Genomic DNA, 13,884 nt, shown 5'->3' on the forward strand with positions numbered 1-13,884 from the left:
ACATAATTTCTAAAAATCAACTCCATAATATTTAAGTTTTAATACGAATGCCAAAGAATACCCATCATTTAAACCTGGTGACACTAAGTCATTTAAATTAATTTGCCATTTTAATTCCTGTTTGGAAAGGTGTTCATCTAAGACCTTACCCTGCACATCTTTCTTAACTTGTATAACAAGAAACCCAAAAGTATGGGAAGGATTTAAACTAATATGCCTGTATAATGCATTAGTTGTTTTATGATTTCTAACATCCAGGCTGTGTTCATACATACGACCTTGTAATCTACAAGATGTTTTTCCCACATAATAGAAAGGGCAGTTTTGGCACTGAGCCAAATAAACTACTTGGATGCTAGTACAATAAAAATGTCCATCAATAATGTACCTTTTATTTCTAACCATAAAGGTATCAAACTCCACAAAGAAGTTACATTGTGGACACCATCCACATCTAAAAGTGCCTGTCCTGTTAAATACAGTAGCAGGTGTTCTATAGTCTAATAGCTATTTAAACGATCTGTCCTTCCTATAAACAATAATTGGTTTAGGGCCAAATTTCTCTAACATTCCAGAATCTGACACCAAAATATGCCAATTTTTGTTAACCACACAAGCTATGCTAAAACGATTTGTGCTAAAGGTAGTAATAAAAAGAGGTCCTGTCTGTTTGGACACCACAGTATTAGGTTCACTAGAATTATTCTTTTTTGAACTCCCACCTCCATTTAATATGGGCCTATAGAGACCATTTTCTCTGTTCTATTTTATTCCAATAGGAAGTCAAGAGAATTTCCCCTATTCAAAAACATCTGCATTAATTTCTCAATTTCAGCATAAAATATGGTAAAATGCAAAAAATCTGTAGTGGTGTTTATAAAGGTCAAAAATTCTTTCGACCTCTGTTCGGTTCATGTCCATAAAATGAAAAGATCATCCAGGAACCTAATAAATAAAGACCAGTTATTGGTAAATTCACTATTTAGGATAAACCCATCTTCCCACTCAACCATAACTACATGGGTGCACACGATGCACCCATGCCTACACCTGAAGTTTGCCTAAATAACTGACCTTCAAAATACAAAAAATTGTACTTTAATACTGTTTCCATTAAAGTAGCCAATATATATATATATATATATATATATATATATATATATATATATATACACTATTTGTACTAACCCCCCCCCCCCATTTTTTCTAATTGCCTTTCAAACCAAGAAAGACCTATTTCATAGGGAATAACAGTGTAAAGATTAGACACATTAATGGTTTCAAAAAACAGTTATCCTTAAATAAATATTTAATTTTGTCACTTCAAAAACTGCCAAGAATCTTTACATATCTGTTGAATATTAAATATATACTTTTTGATAGTTTCTTCCAGAAACTTTGCAACAAATGAAGTTGTTGGCCTTCTACTATCCACTATTGGCCTAAAAGGAGAGGCTTGTATATTCTTATGTAACTTCGGAATGCCAAATATATTAGCTATTGCAGGTTTGTCATTAAATATAAATTCGTATTCATGTTTCTAAATCGAACCTTCCACCCATAAATCAAATAATATTGATGCTGACGTAAAGAAACATGCATATTTTTCATGACTGTACAAATCTTGAAAAAATGTTTTGCAACATGTAAAATAGCATTATAAGATTTTAATACAGATCTTAAATTTTTCTCACCAAAAATCAAAAGTAGCTCAGTGAGCCAGCCGTATCCAGAGACTATCGGTCTCAACGTAGGTCTCTTGCTGTCTTTATGTATTTTTGGTTGACCATTCAACATAGGTATCAGCGGAAATTTCACACAGAAATAAATAAATCGAAGAAATAATATTACTTAAAAAACAATCATATAAAGTGCTATGCACAGACTCGCACATAATTTCAATATCACCAAATTTTATAATTTTATACACCTATCTTTAACATAGCTTCCATAGCACTGAAATAGTGTTGTTTATCCATTACTACTATTCCTCTACCTTTATTGGCAGGATGTATAGAGATGCTATTGTCTTCCTATAAAGATTCTAATGCTATACATTCTATACATGCTATACATACTATGTTTAGTTAACTTACTACATTTTCTATCATTCTTACTTTTCTGTGTTGAACACAAAGCTTCAAATATTTCATGTTCACAGATATTGCAAAAAATCTCAAGAGCAAGACATAATGATGGTAAATATCCACTAGGTTTCTAAAAAGGAACAAATAATGAATCATCTAAAAACATAGATTGTACAAGCAAATACTTTCAAATCCAAAATAGTGGAAAAATAATCTGCACCCAATGTAGGAATAAAAGATAAACCTTTTTCTAAAACCATTTTCTGCAATTCAGTTAATTGTTTAGAGGATATGTTAAACACTAATGTTTCTGATGCAGCTCCCACATCCTTTTGCTGTCCTGATAAGCAGTTTGATCTGCTGATGGTAACCTTATTTATTAGCTTCCTGGATGATCTTTTCATTTTATGGACAGGAACCGAACAGAGGTTGAAATAATTTTTGACCTATATAAACACCACTACAGATTTTTTTGCATTTTGCCTATCAGTATGATCAAAACCAAATTTCATTTCTGGATGTAAAAGTGAGTAAAAATCTTGAGGAGGGTTGTTTTATGTCCACTGTATTTTATAAACCCACCTTTTGTAACAACTACCTGCATTACTCAAGTTGGCATCCACAATACCAAAAAAAAAGTTGGTTGTGAAGGGCCAACTTGTTAGGCTTTCACGCATGATATCAGATACTGATATATTTTATGCTGAAATTGAGAAATTAATGCAGATGTTTTTGAATAGGGGGAATTCTTTTGACTTCCTACATGGAATAAAATAAAAGAGAGAAAGTGGTCTCTATAGTCCCATATTAAATGGAGGTGGGAATTCAAGAGAGAATAATTCTAGTGAGCCTAATACTGTGCTGTCCAAACAGACAGAACCTCTTTTCATTACTACCTTTAACATGGATAGTTATAGCATAGCTAGCGAGGTTAAAAAAAAATTGGCATATTTTGGTGTCAGATTCTGGAATGTTAGAGAAATTTGGCTCTAAGCCAATTATTATTTATAGGAAGGACAGATCATTTAAACAGCTATTAGAATATAGAACACATGCTAGGGTATTTAACAGGAGAGGCACTTTTAGATGTGGATGGTATCCACAGTGTACGTTCATTGTGGAGTTTGATACCTTTATTGTTAGGAATAAAAGGTACATTTTTGATGGACATTTTTATCATACTAGCACCCAAGTCATTTATTTGGCTCAGTGCTATAACTGCCCTTCATATTATGTGGGAAAAAACATCTTGTAGATTACAAGATCATATATATGAACATGGTCTGGATGTTAGAAATCATAGAACAACTAGTGCATTATAAAGGCATATTAGTTTAAATCCTTCCCATACTTTGGGTTTCTTGTTATACAACAAGTTAAGAAAGATGTGCAGGGTAAGGTCTTAGATGAATACCTTTCCCAACAGGAATTAAAATGGCAAATTTGTTTAAATGCCTTAGTGTCACCAGGTTTAAATGATGGGTGTTTTTTGGCACCCATGTTAAAACTTAAACATTATGGAATTGATTTTTAGAAATTATGTGTTTTATTGTATATGTTAATACTGTTTTTATCATGTGATTTTTTAGCTTTATTTTTATTGGTTATGGTTGAAGGGGGTTAGTTTGAATTTCACATTGTTCTGATGAAGTTCCTGTTTAAGGAATGAAAGTGCTAAGCCCGTGAAACTTGTGAGTTCTATGAATAAAGCTTTAAAATCTTGGAAAGAGCAGCCTTGGGATATCTTTTTCTTGTGTTTATGTATGAACAGTTAAGAGTGCTAATCATACCAGGTACTTTATCCTTTGGGGTAGCCAGAGTACCAACGACCCCAAATATATGTGTGGAAAACATGTAGATTCCAGCAAGAGACTAACTACAGGACAGGATCAAACTTCTGACCCTGAAACAAATATGTGCATATCCATTCTTTTCCTGCTAAAATTTCACTAAGTTTACTGGTTTTATTTTAGGGACTGCATTCTTGTGTTACACAGTAAATTACTGCACATGTACATTTTGCCAATTAAAAGCAAATTCCTGCCTCCAATACTATAAGTCAACAAGAGTTCCTGCCTTTCTGCCAAATCTGTCTGTGCATTTGTGTGTGTGTGCGTGTGTGTGTGTGTGTTTGTGTGTGTGTGTGTGTGTGTGTGTGTGTGTGTGTGTGTGTGTGTGTGTGTGTGTGTGTGTGTGTGTGTGTGTGTGTGTGTGTGTGTGTGTGTGTGTGTGTGTGTGTGTGTGTGTGTGTGTGTGCGTGTGTGTGCGCGCTCGCATACACACATGCATATGTTCATTTTTATTATATGAGTTAATTTGTTTATATATGTGTAGGTACTACATTTTTCTAAACCACAGATCAAATTACAATGGCAGTTTGGGATAAAGGATCATGCAAAGTAATATGTCGATGTCATACAATCATAACTGTAGTAAATACACTTACTGAAGCACTAGGAGTGCATATACTTAAGAGCACACATCACACATGTCGACTGCATATTTAACAAGAAATGAATGTGTATAAGCTTAAAATACCTCATACCCTAAAAATGAAACACAGTAATTATTATTGAATAATCCATGACTGTGCTTGGGTATACCAGGAGTAACCCAGGGGTGGTGTGGTTTGATCATGAGGGTGATGGCTGAATGATTAAACAAAGCCAAATGTGGGTAAATCCTGATACCCCCACAGAAGTGGATTATTGCTTTTATACAGTCATGTTGTTTAAGAAAGAAATTACTCTCTTTTCTTAAATAATGTGTTTGCATAACAGCACTTTTTCTTCAGTGTTCTTTCTTGTTTACTGATGCACTGTCACTTTTGGATGTGACATTATGTACTTATCAGACTTGCTTCATCAGGTCAAGGGATTCATTTTCAAGATGTACTTCTGGTTGTGACTTTTTTGTTCCTCTTAACCATTTATATTTTGCATGACAATCTAGTTCTGTTTTGTCAACTTGCTTGCTTAGCTACATTATTTATGACTGCAGCAATATGCGATGACTGTAGGTTGAAATCAAAGCTCCATCGAGTTTGTTATGATTTGAACTGGGATTCTGGAACATGTGCCACTGTCCATTTATTGATTTGTACAGAGGTGGTTCCAATTAATTTTATGTCTTTGCAACACTGGCAACCATTTATTTAAGTATAATGTTGGCAACCATTTATTTAAGTATGTTGTTGTTGTTGTTGTTGTTGTTGTTGTTGTTGTGTCATGTCTTTCAGCTTTTCCCGGTTAGGGGCAGCCACAACGGAACTCTGGTCCGCTAATGATTGGTAGTTGATTTTTACGTGCTGAGTTACCAGCCCTGAAGCACAACCTTCAACGAAGGTACGCCCATTCACGCATGTCTCCACGCAGAAGACGCTCTAGCTGAGAATCAAACCGGACAGCGTCTGACTGTGAGGCGGCAACGCTACCACAGCACCACCACCGCGGGTCTCTATAATGTACAGAACTTAAAACACTTTAAAAAGTGTTTGATTTCATGATACAAAAAAATGGAAAGAACACAGTGCAGAACCTGTAACACATCGGAGATTATAATTAGAACTGCAGAAGTTTCAAAAAATTGACTAAAACTTTTACAATATTTCCAGCAGGTACTTGGCAAACCTTAACATAATTTAATAACATTTAGTCTGTAATTCATCACAGTGTGCTTGGCAAGTTCATTTGAGAGTTCTAGGAATAATTTCTATTATTATATGTTTTCTTCTAAAAACACTGCTAGCAATTCCTGAAGTTTGCATTTCTCCCTATTAAGGATTCAATACATACTAGCTTCCTGATAAATTACACCAGATTTCCAAAAAAAGTCATTTGTAGACAGTTTATTTTCACATTAATATTTCCAAAGGGTTGTAAAGTAAAAATACCCCATGGTTACTTCTAGTATTCTTCCATTGGCTTTAACAAATCAGTTGAATGACTGCTTTTCCACCCCTCATTGTAAGAAAAGACTAATTTCTGTAAGATCTGGTAACATCCAAGCAATGGACTCCACAATTAATTCAACCAAATATGTAACGTTATTTGGAAGAAGTACATCTTAAACATTGCGTGTATTTAGCATACACTGTGTTAACTTGGTAGATCTTACATGTGTGGTAAATAATATTTTCTGACTGTATTTTGTTTCAATTTCTAAGGAACTGTTACATTTGCAATAATAACTCATTGGGTAAATTGAATACTAATATTTGTTGCAATCAAATATGTTAATTAATGGAGGGCTTTAGGAGATTTGGTAGAGTTTAACATTTGGGCTTTTGGATGAGATTGCCTTTTGTATTGTGTGGCCCTTAGAAGAGAGTACAGGCAGGGTGGAATGGGTGGAGAAGAGTGTCAGGAGTGATTTGTGATAGACAGGTACCAGTAAGAGTGAAAGGGAAGGTCTACAAGAGGGTAGTGAGACCAGCTATGTTATATGGGTTGGAGACGGTAGCATTGACGAAAAGGCAGGAGTCAGAGCTGAATGTGGCAGAGTTAAAGATGTTAAGATTTGCACTGGGTGTGACTAGGATGGACAGGATTAGGAATCAGTATATTAGAGGGTCAGCTCAGGTTGGACAGTTTGGAGACAAAGCAAGAGAGGTGAGATTGCGTTGGTTTTGACATGTGCTGAGAAGGGCTGATGGGTATATTGGGAAAAAGATGCTAAGGATGGAGCTGCCAGGTAAGAGGAAAAGAGGTAGGCCTAAGATAAGGTTTATGGATGTGGTGAGAGAGGACATGCAGGCGGTTGGTGTGAAAGAGCATGATGCAGAGGACAGGAAGAAATGGAAACAGATGATCCGCTGTGGCGACCCCTAACAGGAACAGCTGAAAGAAGATGATTGTGTGGCCCTTAATGAGGTCAAAGGGAGCAGCAGAGAGGTACAGCGAGAAGGTAAAGTGTGTCTTGTAGGTACAATGGTATGGCAAAGGGAGGGCAGTGATAGAACTGGTATTATTACAGAAATTGTGAGAAAGGCAGGAAAGAGATGGGATGAGGTAATGAGGAATAAATGGGAACAAATGGAATAAGGGGTGTTAATCGTGGAGTAGGAACCCCTATTGAATTGAAAGTTTAAATATGTTGGAAGAGCTGAAGCATGTAAGTCCAGAATAAGATTTGTAATTATGGCTTTTACATTGCTGTAAGAGACATCTCAAAAGATTTGGGATAAGGGGTGGTGAAAATAGGCTATGTGTTGTAGATGTGGTTTAGAGGCTGGTATATAATATACATTATGTTTTTCATTGCAGCAAACTGTGAAGTTTGTAGAGGACATCGAAGCTGATTTGGTAAGAAGCCTAATGACAAATGATTGATACATGACTATATTGTTTGTTCAGGGCTGAGTGAATGAGGATTCTGATGAAATATTGAAGAAGGTGTAGAGTTACAAATTCAGAAGGATGACCTAAGAAGGTGATTGCATAATGGTGGAATGAACTGAGAATGGACTGCATATGTATGGAGGGTATGAGGGGTTGAGTGAAGAAATTAGGTAATAAGGACCATGAGAGCAAGACAGCAGGGTAGAAAACTGGAGGAGAGGTGAAGAATAAGAGATTGGGAGGGAAAGAGAGTAGACAGGAGAGTGAAAAGGGGTGGCAGAAGAGCTTTAACTGTTATTAAATTAGTTAAGAAGGGTGATCAGGAATAAGGGCAAAGAAAGAGAGAAGAGGGAAAGGAAGAACAAATAGGGAATGGATAGAAAATTGGATTTCATATAAGGAATTATTTATTTCTTGCAAAGATATCTGTGTCAGACCAATCCTTCTGTAAGGAATAAGGCTATTGCCATGTTTTCCTAATTTTTGTAAAACAGGTAAAGTGTGACTGAATAATAACATAATGGGGTATGTTGTTATATTAACTACCTTCCAGTTTGTCTCCAATTGGTGCACTCTAAGTAGTTGTGTCTACAATATAGAGTCTCAGTCACCAGAAAAGGTTATGCTTCGCTAATATTCAGATTGCTGCAAAGGTTTTTATATTAAATGTTAGTAAAGATAATATAGAAAATGTTGCCTTACTGGAGCTGCTGTTCACAGGTAATTTTACTGTTGTTTACTCCCCATACATTCTTGATATAAATTTTGCAACATACACTTTACTTAAATCCTTGCTGCATTTTATGATAACAAACATAGTTTCATTTCTGTTAGTCAAATGTTTGCTTAATGTTTCATGGTCTGCATTATTGTAAAAGCTTATCAGTATAGTCAGTTGGAAATAATATTGTCAGTTTATCAGTTTTTTTGCTTTTGTTTTTGTTTGTTGTTTAAATGTAGAGGAAGATAAAAAGGTACCACCTCTCTCATGCATTGAAATAATTAAAAATTGAAAAGAGTTACAATTCAACATCTTTGATGAAAACATTTTTTAAGAAAAAGTGACCATGTTCTTTGTGTCACTTCAAACCTTCTGCATCTTATCTGCTAATACTTACTTAGAAAATCATGTTTGCAAATGTAATACTACAAGAGAAAAATAAAGGATGTATGCTTTCAGCACAATATGTTAAGATGTCATTATACATATATAAGCTGTGTTTGAAAAAGTGCTGCATGTATGATTCTAGAAATCTAGTGTGCGTAATTGTTTAGCTGAGATGGAAACAAGAGTTACCACTTGTTATTGCTTCATATGGTTTAATGCATGTAATGTTTAAAGCTTTTAAATGCATAGCTGTAGCCCTACTCAACCTCCTCAAGATCCACAGACTAACAATTGTGAAGCATGACCATTGATTCCAAAAGCTGCTGCTAAAAAAAAGGGAATTACATAGGTAAAAACATTGTATAGGGGATAGACCCCTGCCTATGGTCCAGGCAATCGGGGCTTCATTAGAGGCTCAGATATCTGAGATACTAGCAGAGGAAGAATGGGCATGCCAATCATGAGAAAGTGGGCACATGCTGGAACATTCCTTGAAATTAATCCCTGCTGGGGGCTAGAGACTCAGAGGGGGGTACTGTCTCAAAGCAGGCCCCCTTTGTATAAATGAAATCCCACTTACCAGACTTTCATAACATCGAGTTGAGAACACTGAAAGTCCACAACACAGACCGCTCGTAACACCAACGTGTAACTAAAGGTAAGTAACTGCTTGGCGAGCATGTTGACCTTTGCCCCTGACCTCCACGGTAGTGCGATCTTGCAGTTAGTATATTGGGGGTGGGGGTTCTTTGCTTCTGTTTCAGTTTATTTTTCGGGTTGATCAACAGGTTACTTACATTTAGTTAAACATCTGTGTTCCAAGAGGTCAGTGTTGTGGACGTTCAGTGTTCTTGGTTCGATGTTATGAAAGTCAGGTAAGTGGGATTTTGTTTATAGGAAGTAGACCTCCCAAGGCAAATATGTCGGAGACACTGGCTAAGTCACTATGGAGTAGGAAAAATATGCCAGGGCATCCCCATTGCATGCCTGCCCATTGAATACTTACAGAAGTGCAGACAGGATGGGGAAGTTAGGGCCTAAAAATATAAATAACCCTCAGCAGCAATATCTCCATTCTAACCCTGTTATATAAATAAACTTTGCAAAACACTGATTATATTACATTTTCTGTTTCAGTATTTAGACTGAATTACAGTGCCTCTGAGAACAACGAACGAAACAGAGTTAAAAGCAGGCTAAAGAAATTTATTTCAAGAAGACCTTCACTACAAACATTGCAAGAAAAGGGACTTATCAAAGGTAAAATGCTTGTGTTATTATCACAGATATGTCAACCATATAGTCAAAAGCAGAGTAAAACAGATTTGTGATTTGACCCTGTATTTCAAAGTGCATTGCCATAATACCAACTTGAATTTTAGGTAAAAGTATATATTTTATAAGTTTCTATGATAAATTTAAGAGTGTGAAATTTGGGGCTATACTTTGGTGAAGCCTTTGAGTGAATCCACTTTGCTACAGCATTTGGTAGAATTAAAATTCATTTACTTTGGATTTGCTGAATTTTCTCTTTGGTTTACATGTGTATGCACACACACACACATATATATTCTCTCTCTCTCTCTCTATATATATATATATATATATATATATATATATATATATATATATATATATATATATATATATATATATATATATATATATATATATATATATATATATAAAGATATGAGTTACTTGCAGCTAAGCAAGCTAAAAGTGTCCAAGCCAAATGCAAATGCATGTTATAATAAAACTGCACTAGATTGCTGCCCAAGATCACAGTACAACATAGTTTTGGAATATGGCCCCTTTCCATTGCTGTGTGAGCTTAAAGGTAAGATATGTAAAGATGCAGAGGTATGGGAGAAGTGTATGGGAAGGGTGGGGGGAAACTGATATTCTGTGAAAAGCTGTGTAGAAATGTGTTAAACTTGGGATTTCAGCCACATTTGATATCTCAGGAATATGATTACTATTTAAGGTCAGTTGTGTCCTGATCAATTGTCAACTCAATGATTACTGATATATACATATATATATATATATATATATATATATATATATATATATATATATGTAGATCTATTTATCTATCTATATCAATCTATAGAAAGATAAATAGATTATATATATATATATATATATATATATATATATATATATATATATATATATATATATATGTGTGTGTGAATAAGCCAGATGATATGAAGTGCATTTAATATAAATCAGTTTTATATTAAAGGCCACATAAAGTCCGTTCTTTTCTTTCTTTCTAATTACGTTCTGTGGTTCTTAACAAAATGAAAGCAGCAGCACCTTTGCAAAATGCGATAATGAGTTCAAAACGTATACAGAAGTCTCTTCCTTTGACTTACACAGGTGAACAGGTTTCAGACTTTCCCTACCAATCTGCCTTGGAGAAAATATATTTCTCCCCCAAAGCTACTGCTCTGATCTCCAGATTCCAGGGTGGATGCTCTCTTATTCCTGAGTTGTCCTACCCCCTTTTTTATATATCCGTTTCTTTCATTATTGTTGACACCTGGTAAATGATTCTGTTATTCAGACATACTTCTCTTAAAATATACTTCACAGTTTTTATGCATTCACTGTATTTGCAAGCAGTGTCTTTAATATTACCATTATACAGGCAGTAAATGCATGATATTTGCCTTTCTTTTGAGTGTTCCCACATTTAAGTCGGGACAGTTAACATGCTATGTTAGATTCACCTTCTCCGCCATTTTGTAACCATTAATTTTTTTTTTTTTGATTTGCAAATGGGATAGCCTTTGAGCCCTTGAGTGACCATTCACATTATGTGAGTAGCCTGTCAGCCCTTGAGTGGCCATTCATATTATTGTAATTTGAGCCAGATAAATGTTTAAATGTAAAATTTTGTTGTGATAAGGCCACCTATATAATTTGACATTTGCTGTATTTGATTGAGTTACTGTTGTAAATCATGACTGGTTAGTATAAGTTCTCAACCTAACAAGTAATATCTAAGTGACTCCAGAGCTCACTTAAAGAATGGCACTCTGTTCCAATGGTCAAGTCCTTAACTTCTGTTCTAGACAGCTTCCTGCTTAAAAAAAAAAACTAAATAAGGTGTTCCTCTCCATCACCTTTCTTAGACAGAACTGTACCGCACCACATCAGATGTATCCTTATTCACTATAAATTGCTTGGTAACGTCAGAAGAAGCTGGTACTTATTCAGAGTATAATTTCTTTTTTAATTGTTTGAATGCAGTGTTTGCAGTTATGGTCCATTTTGTTCTGTGGTGTTTTTCCTTTAGTGAGGTTTGTGAGGACATGGGCAAAACAAACAGTGGGCACACACATTTTCAGTGATATACTACTAGCCCTATAAAATATCTGACTTGCATTTTAGTCTTATGGAATAGACAATTCTTTATTTCTTTTCCTTTCTACTGTGAATTCCTAATATATAACCTCCAACAAGTCTACTTTACTTTACCTGACAATTAATAGTAGCTTTTACAGGTGGTTAATTGATGGTAGCTTTTACGCAAGCAATAGTGCCTGACAGGGTGTGCGTTTATGTGTAATTAGAGAACGGGCTTAATGCGTCAGTACACTGATTGGAGAAAGAATGTTCTCCAGCAGGGAATTCATGTACAAGTAATGCCCACAGAAAAACGAGTCTGCCGCTTCACGGCAGCATATCAAGCTACTGTGGAGCTCGAACTTAGAAAATGAAATGGCCCTATTATAAAACGGCGGGATCTTTTACACATGTTCTGGAGCTGTAAATATTTAAACTTATGGATCACAAGAAAAACATAAATAATCCAAAAAATTTGGGAAAAATTCTTTATTGTTATGTAAGCATAATTATTAATTTATATTGTTCCTCTGGTACATATTAAAGGAAACGCTTATCGATAACCTATATACAATATCTTTTTTGTACATCTTTTAATAGAATTTTAATTTTTAATATAAAGATAATTTATTTCAGGCTAGTCATTTAGAAGTGTAGTATAGATAATAGTAGTGTGATTATAGGTTTACTTTTGATATTGCTGTATTATTTTTTTATTTTATTTTATGTATTGTATTATTAAATGTGTAACTATTAATTAAAATAATTGAAAAAAAAAAAAGAAAATGAAATGGCCACCATTATTTTACACTCGCTAAGCAGCGCTTCTGCTGTTTAGTGAGCATAAAATGTCAAAAAAAAAAGGTGTGAGTGTGTGTGTGTGTGTGTGTGTGTGTGTGTGTGTGTGTGTGTGTGTGTGTGTGTGTGTGTGTGTGTGTGTGTGTGTGTGTAAGTGTATGCATACATGTCAGTGAAAGGGAGAGCAAACGAGCTGTTATTTTACACTTGCTAAGCAGCACTTTTGCTGTTTACCAAGTGTAAAATAAAAAAAAAATAACAAAATAAGATAAAGTGTGTGTGAGAGAATGGATGTGTGTATGAGAGTAAGAGAGATAGCACTTGATTGAGTGTGTGTGTGTGTGTGTGTGTGTGTGTGTGTGTGTGTGTGTGTGTGTGTGTGTGTGTGTGTGTGTGATAGAGATAGAGTGAGGCTGAATGTGTGCATGAAAGCAGCTGGAGACTGTGAAAGACTGAGAAAGAGGGTGAGACCAATCTTGTTCAAGTGAATGTGTGCATGAAAGCAGAGAGACTACGTGTGTGTGTGTGAGAGAGAGAGAGAGACAGTGAGTAAGTGAAGTGCAAAAGTGAACCAATGATCCCCTGCTAGCATGTGTTAGAGAGAGAGAGTGAAGATGATCTATGCCAGCCCCTAGAGAATGGGCTCTCTGTAAAATTGTTGTGTTTTACTTACTTATGTATTTTTTAAGTACTGTTTTATTTTTTAATATATTTTGGATATAAAATGCTTTCTCCAACACCATTAACATATACTACAGCAAGTATGAAACATTAGGCAGAACTATTTTACATCAAACATATGTTAAAAATTATCTCTCAAATCTAATAAAAACTTAATTGCTACAGATAATAAGAAAATAGAAGAAGCAAATAAGAAATACAATGAAATATTATCCCATAAAACTAATTTAGCTATGGAAAATCTAAAAATTCTTATTCTACCTCTCCTAAGCATCATCATAACCTATCTATGAAAGTTAAGATACAATCAAAAAATAATCACACTGATAGTATCTTTCATGAAGGGACAAGGAAAAAGGTCTCGGACATATGGGACATTCTGGAGGCTTTTAGTTAGCATTATGCAGAGCATTATAAAGATAAAATAAGTACAAATGAATGTGAGAAGTTAGATAATATAGTTCCCAACATAACAAGAATTCCTGAGAAACTTAAGTTAGATCTATAAAAA

The 13,884-nt window shown here is 34.9% G+C and overlaps 1 protein-coding gene across 1 annotated transcript in view; it reads left to right on the top strand.

Moving 5' to 3' along the window:
• ARHGAP15 (Rho GTPase activating protein 15) overlaps positions 1 to 13,884 on the top strand; it is a 3,416,769-nt gene that overhangs the window by 2,231,166 nt on the left and 1,171,719 nt on the right. The window contains exon 10 of the mRNA XM_044074973.1: positions 9,672 to 9,794. Within this exon, the coding sequence (XP_043930908.1) occupies positions 9,672 to 9,794 (123 nt within the window). The remainder of the gene's footprint in view (positions 1 to 9,671; positions 9,795 to 13,884) is intronic.

This window comes from Protopterus annectens, chromosome 6.part0, assembly GCF_019279795.1.
Source record: "Protopterus annectens isolate FY-2018-M chromosome 6.part0, PAN1.0, whole genome shotgun sequence".
In the NCBI taxonomy this organism is placed as follows: domain Eukaryota; kingdom Metazoa; phylum Chordata; order Ceratodontiformes; family Protopteridae; genus Protopterus; species Protopterus annectens.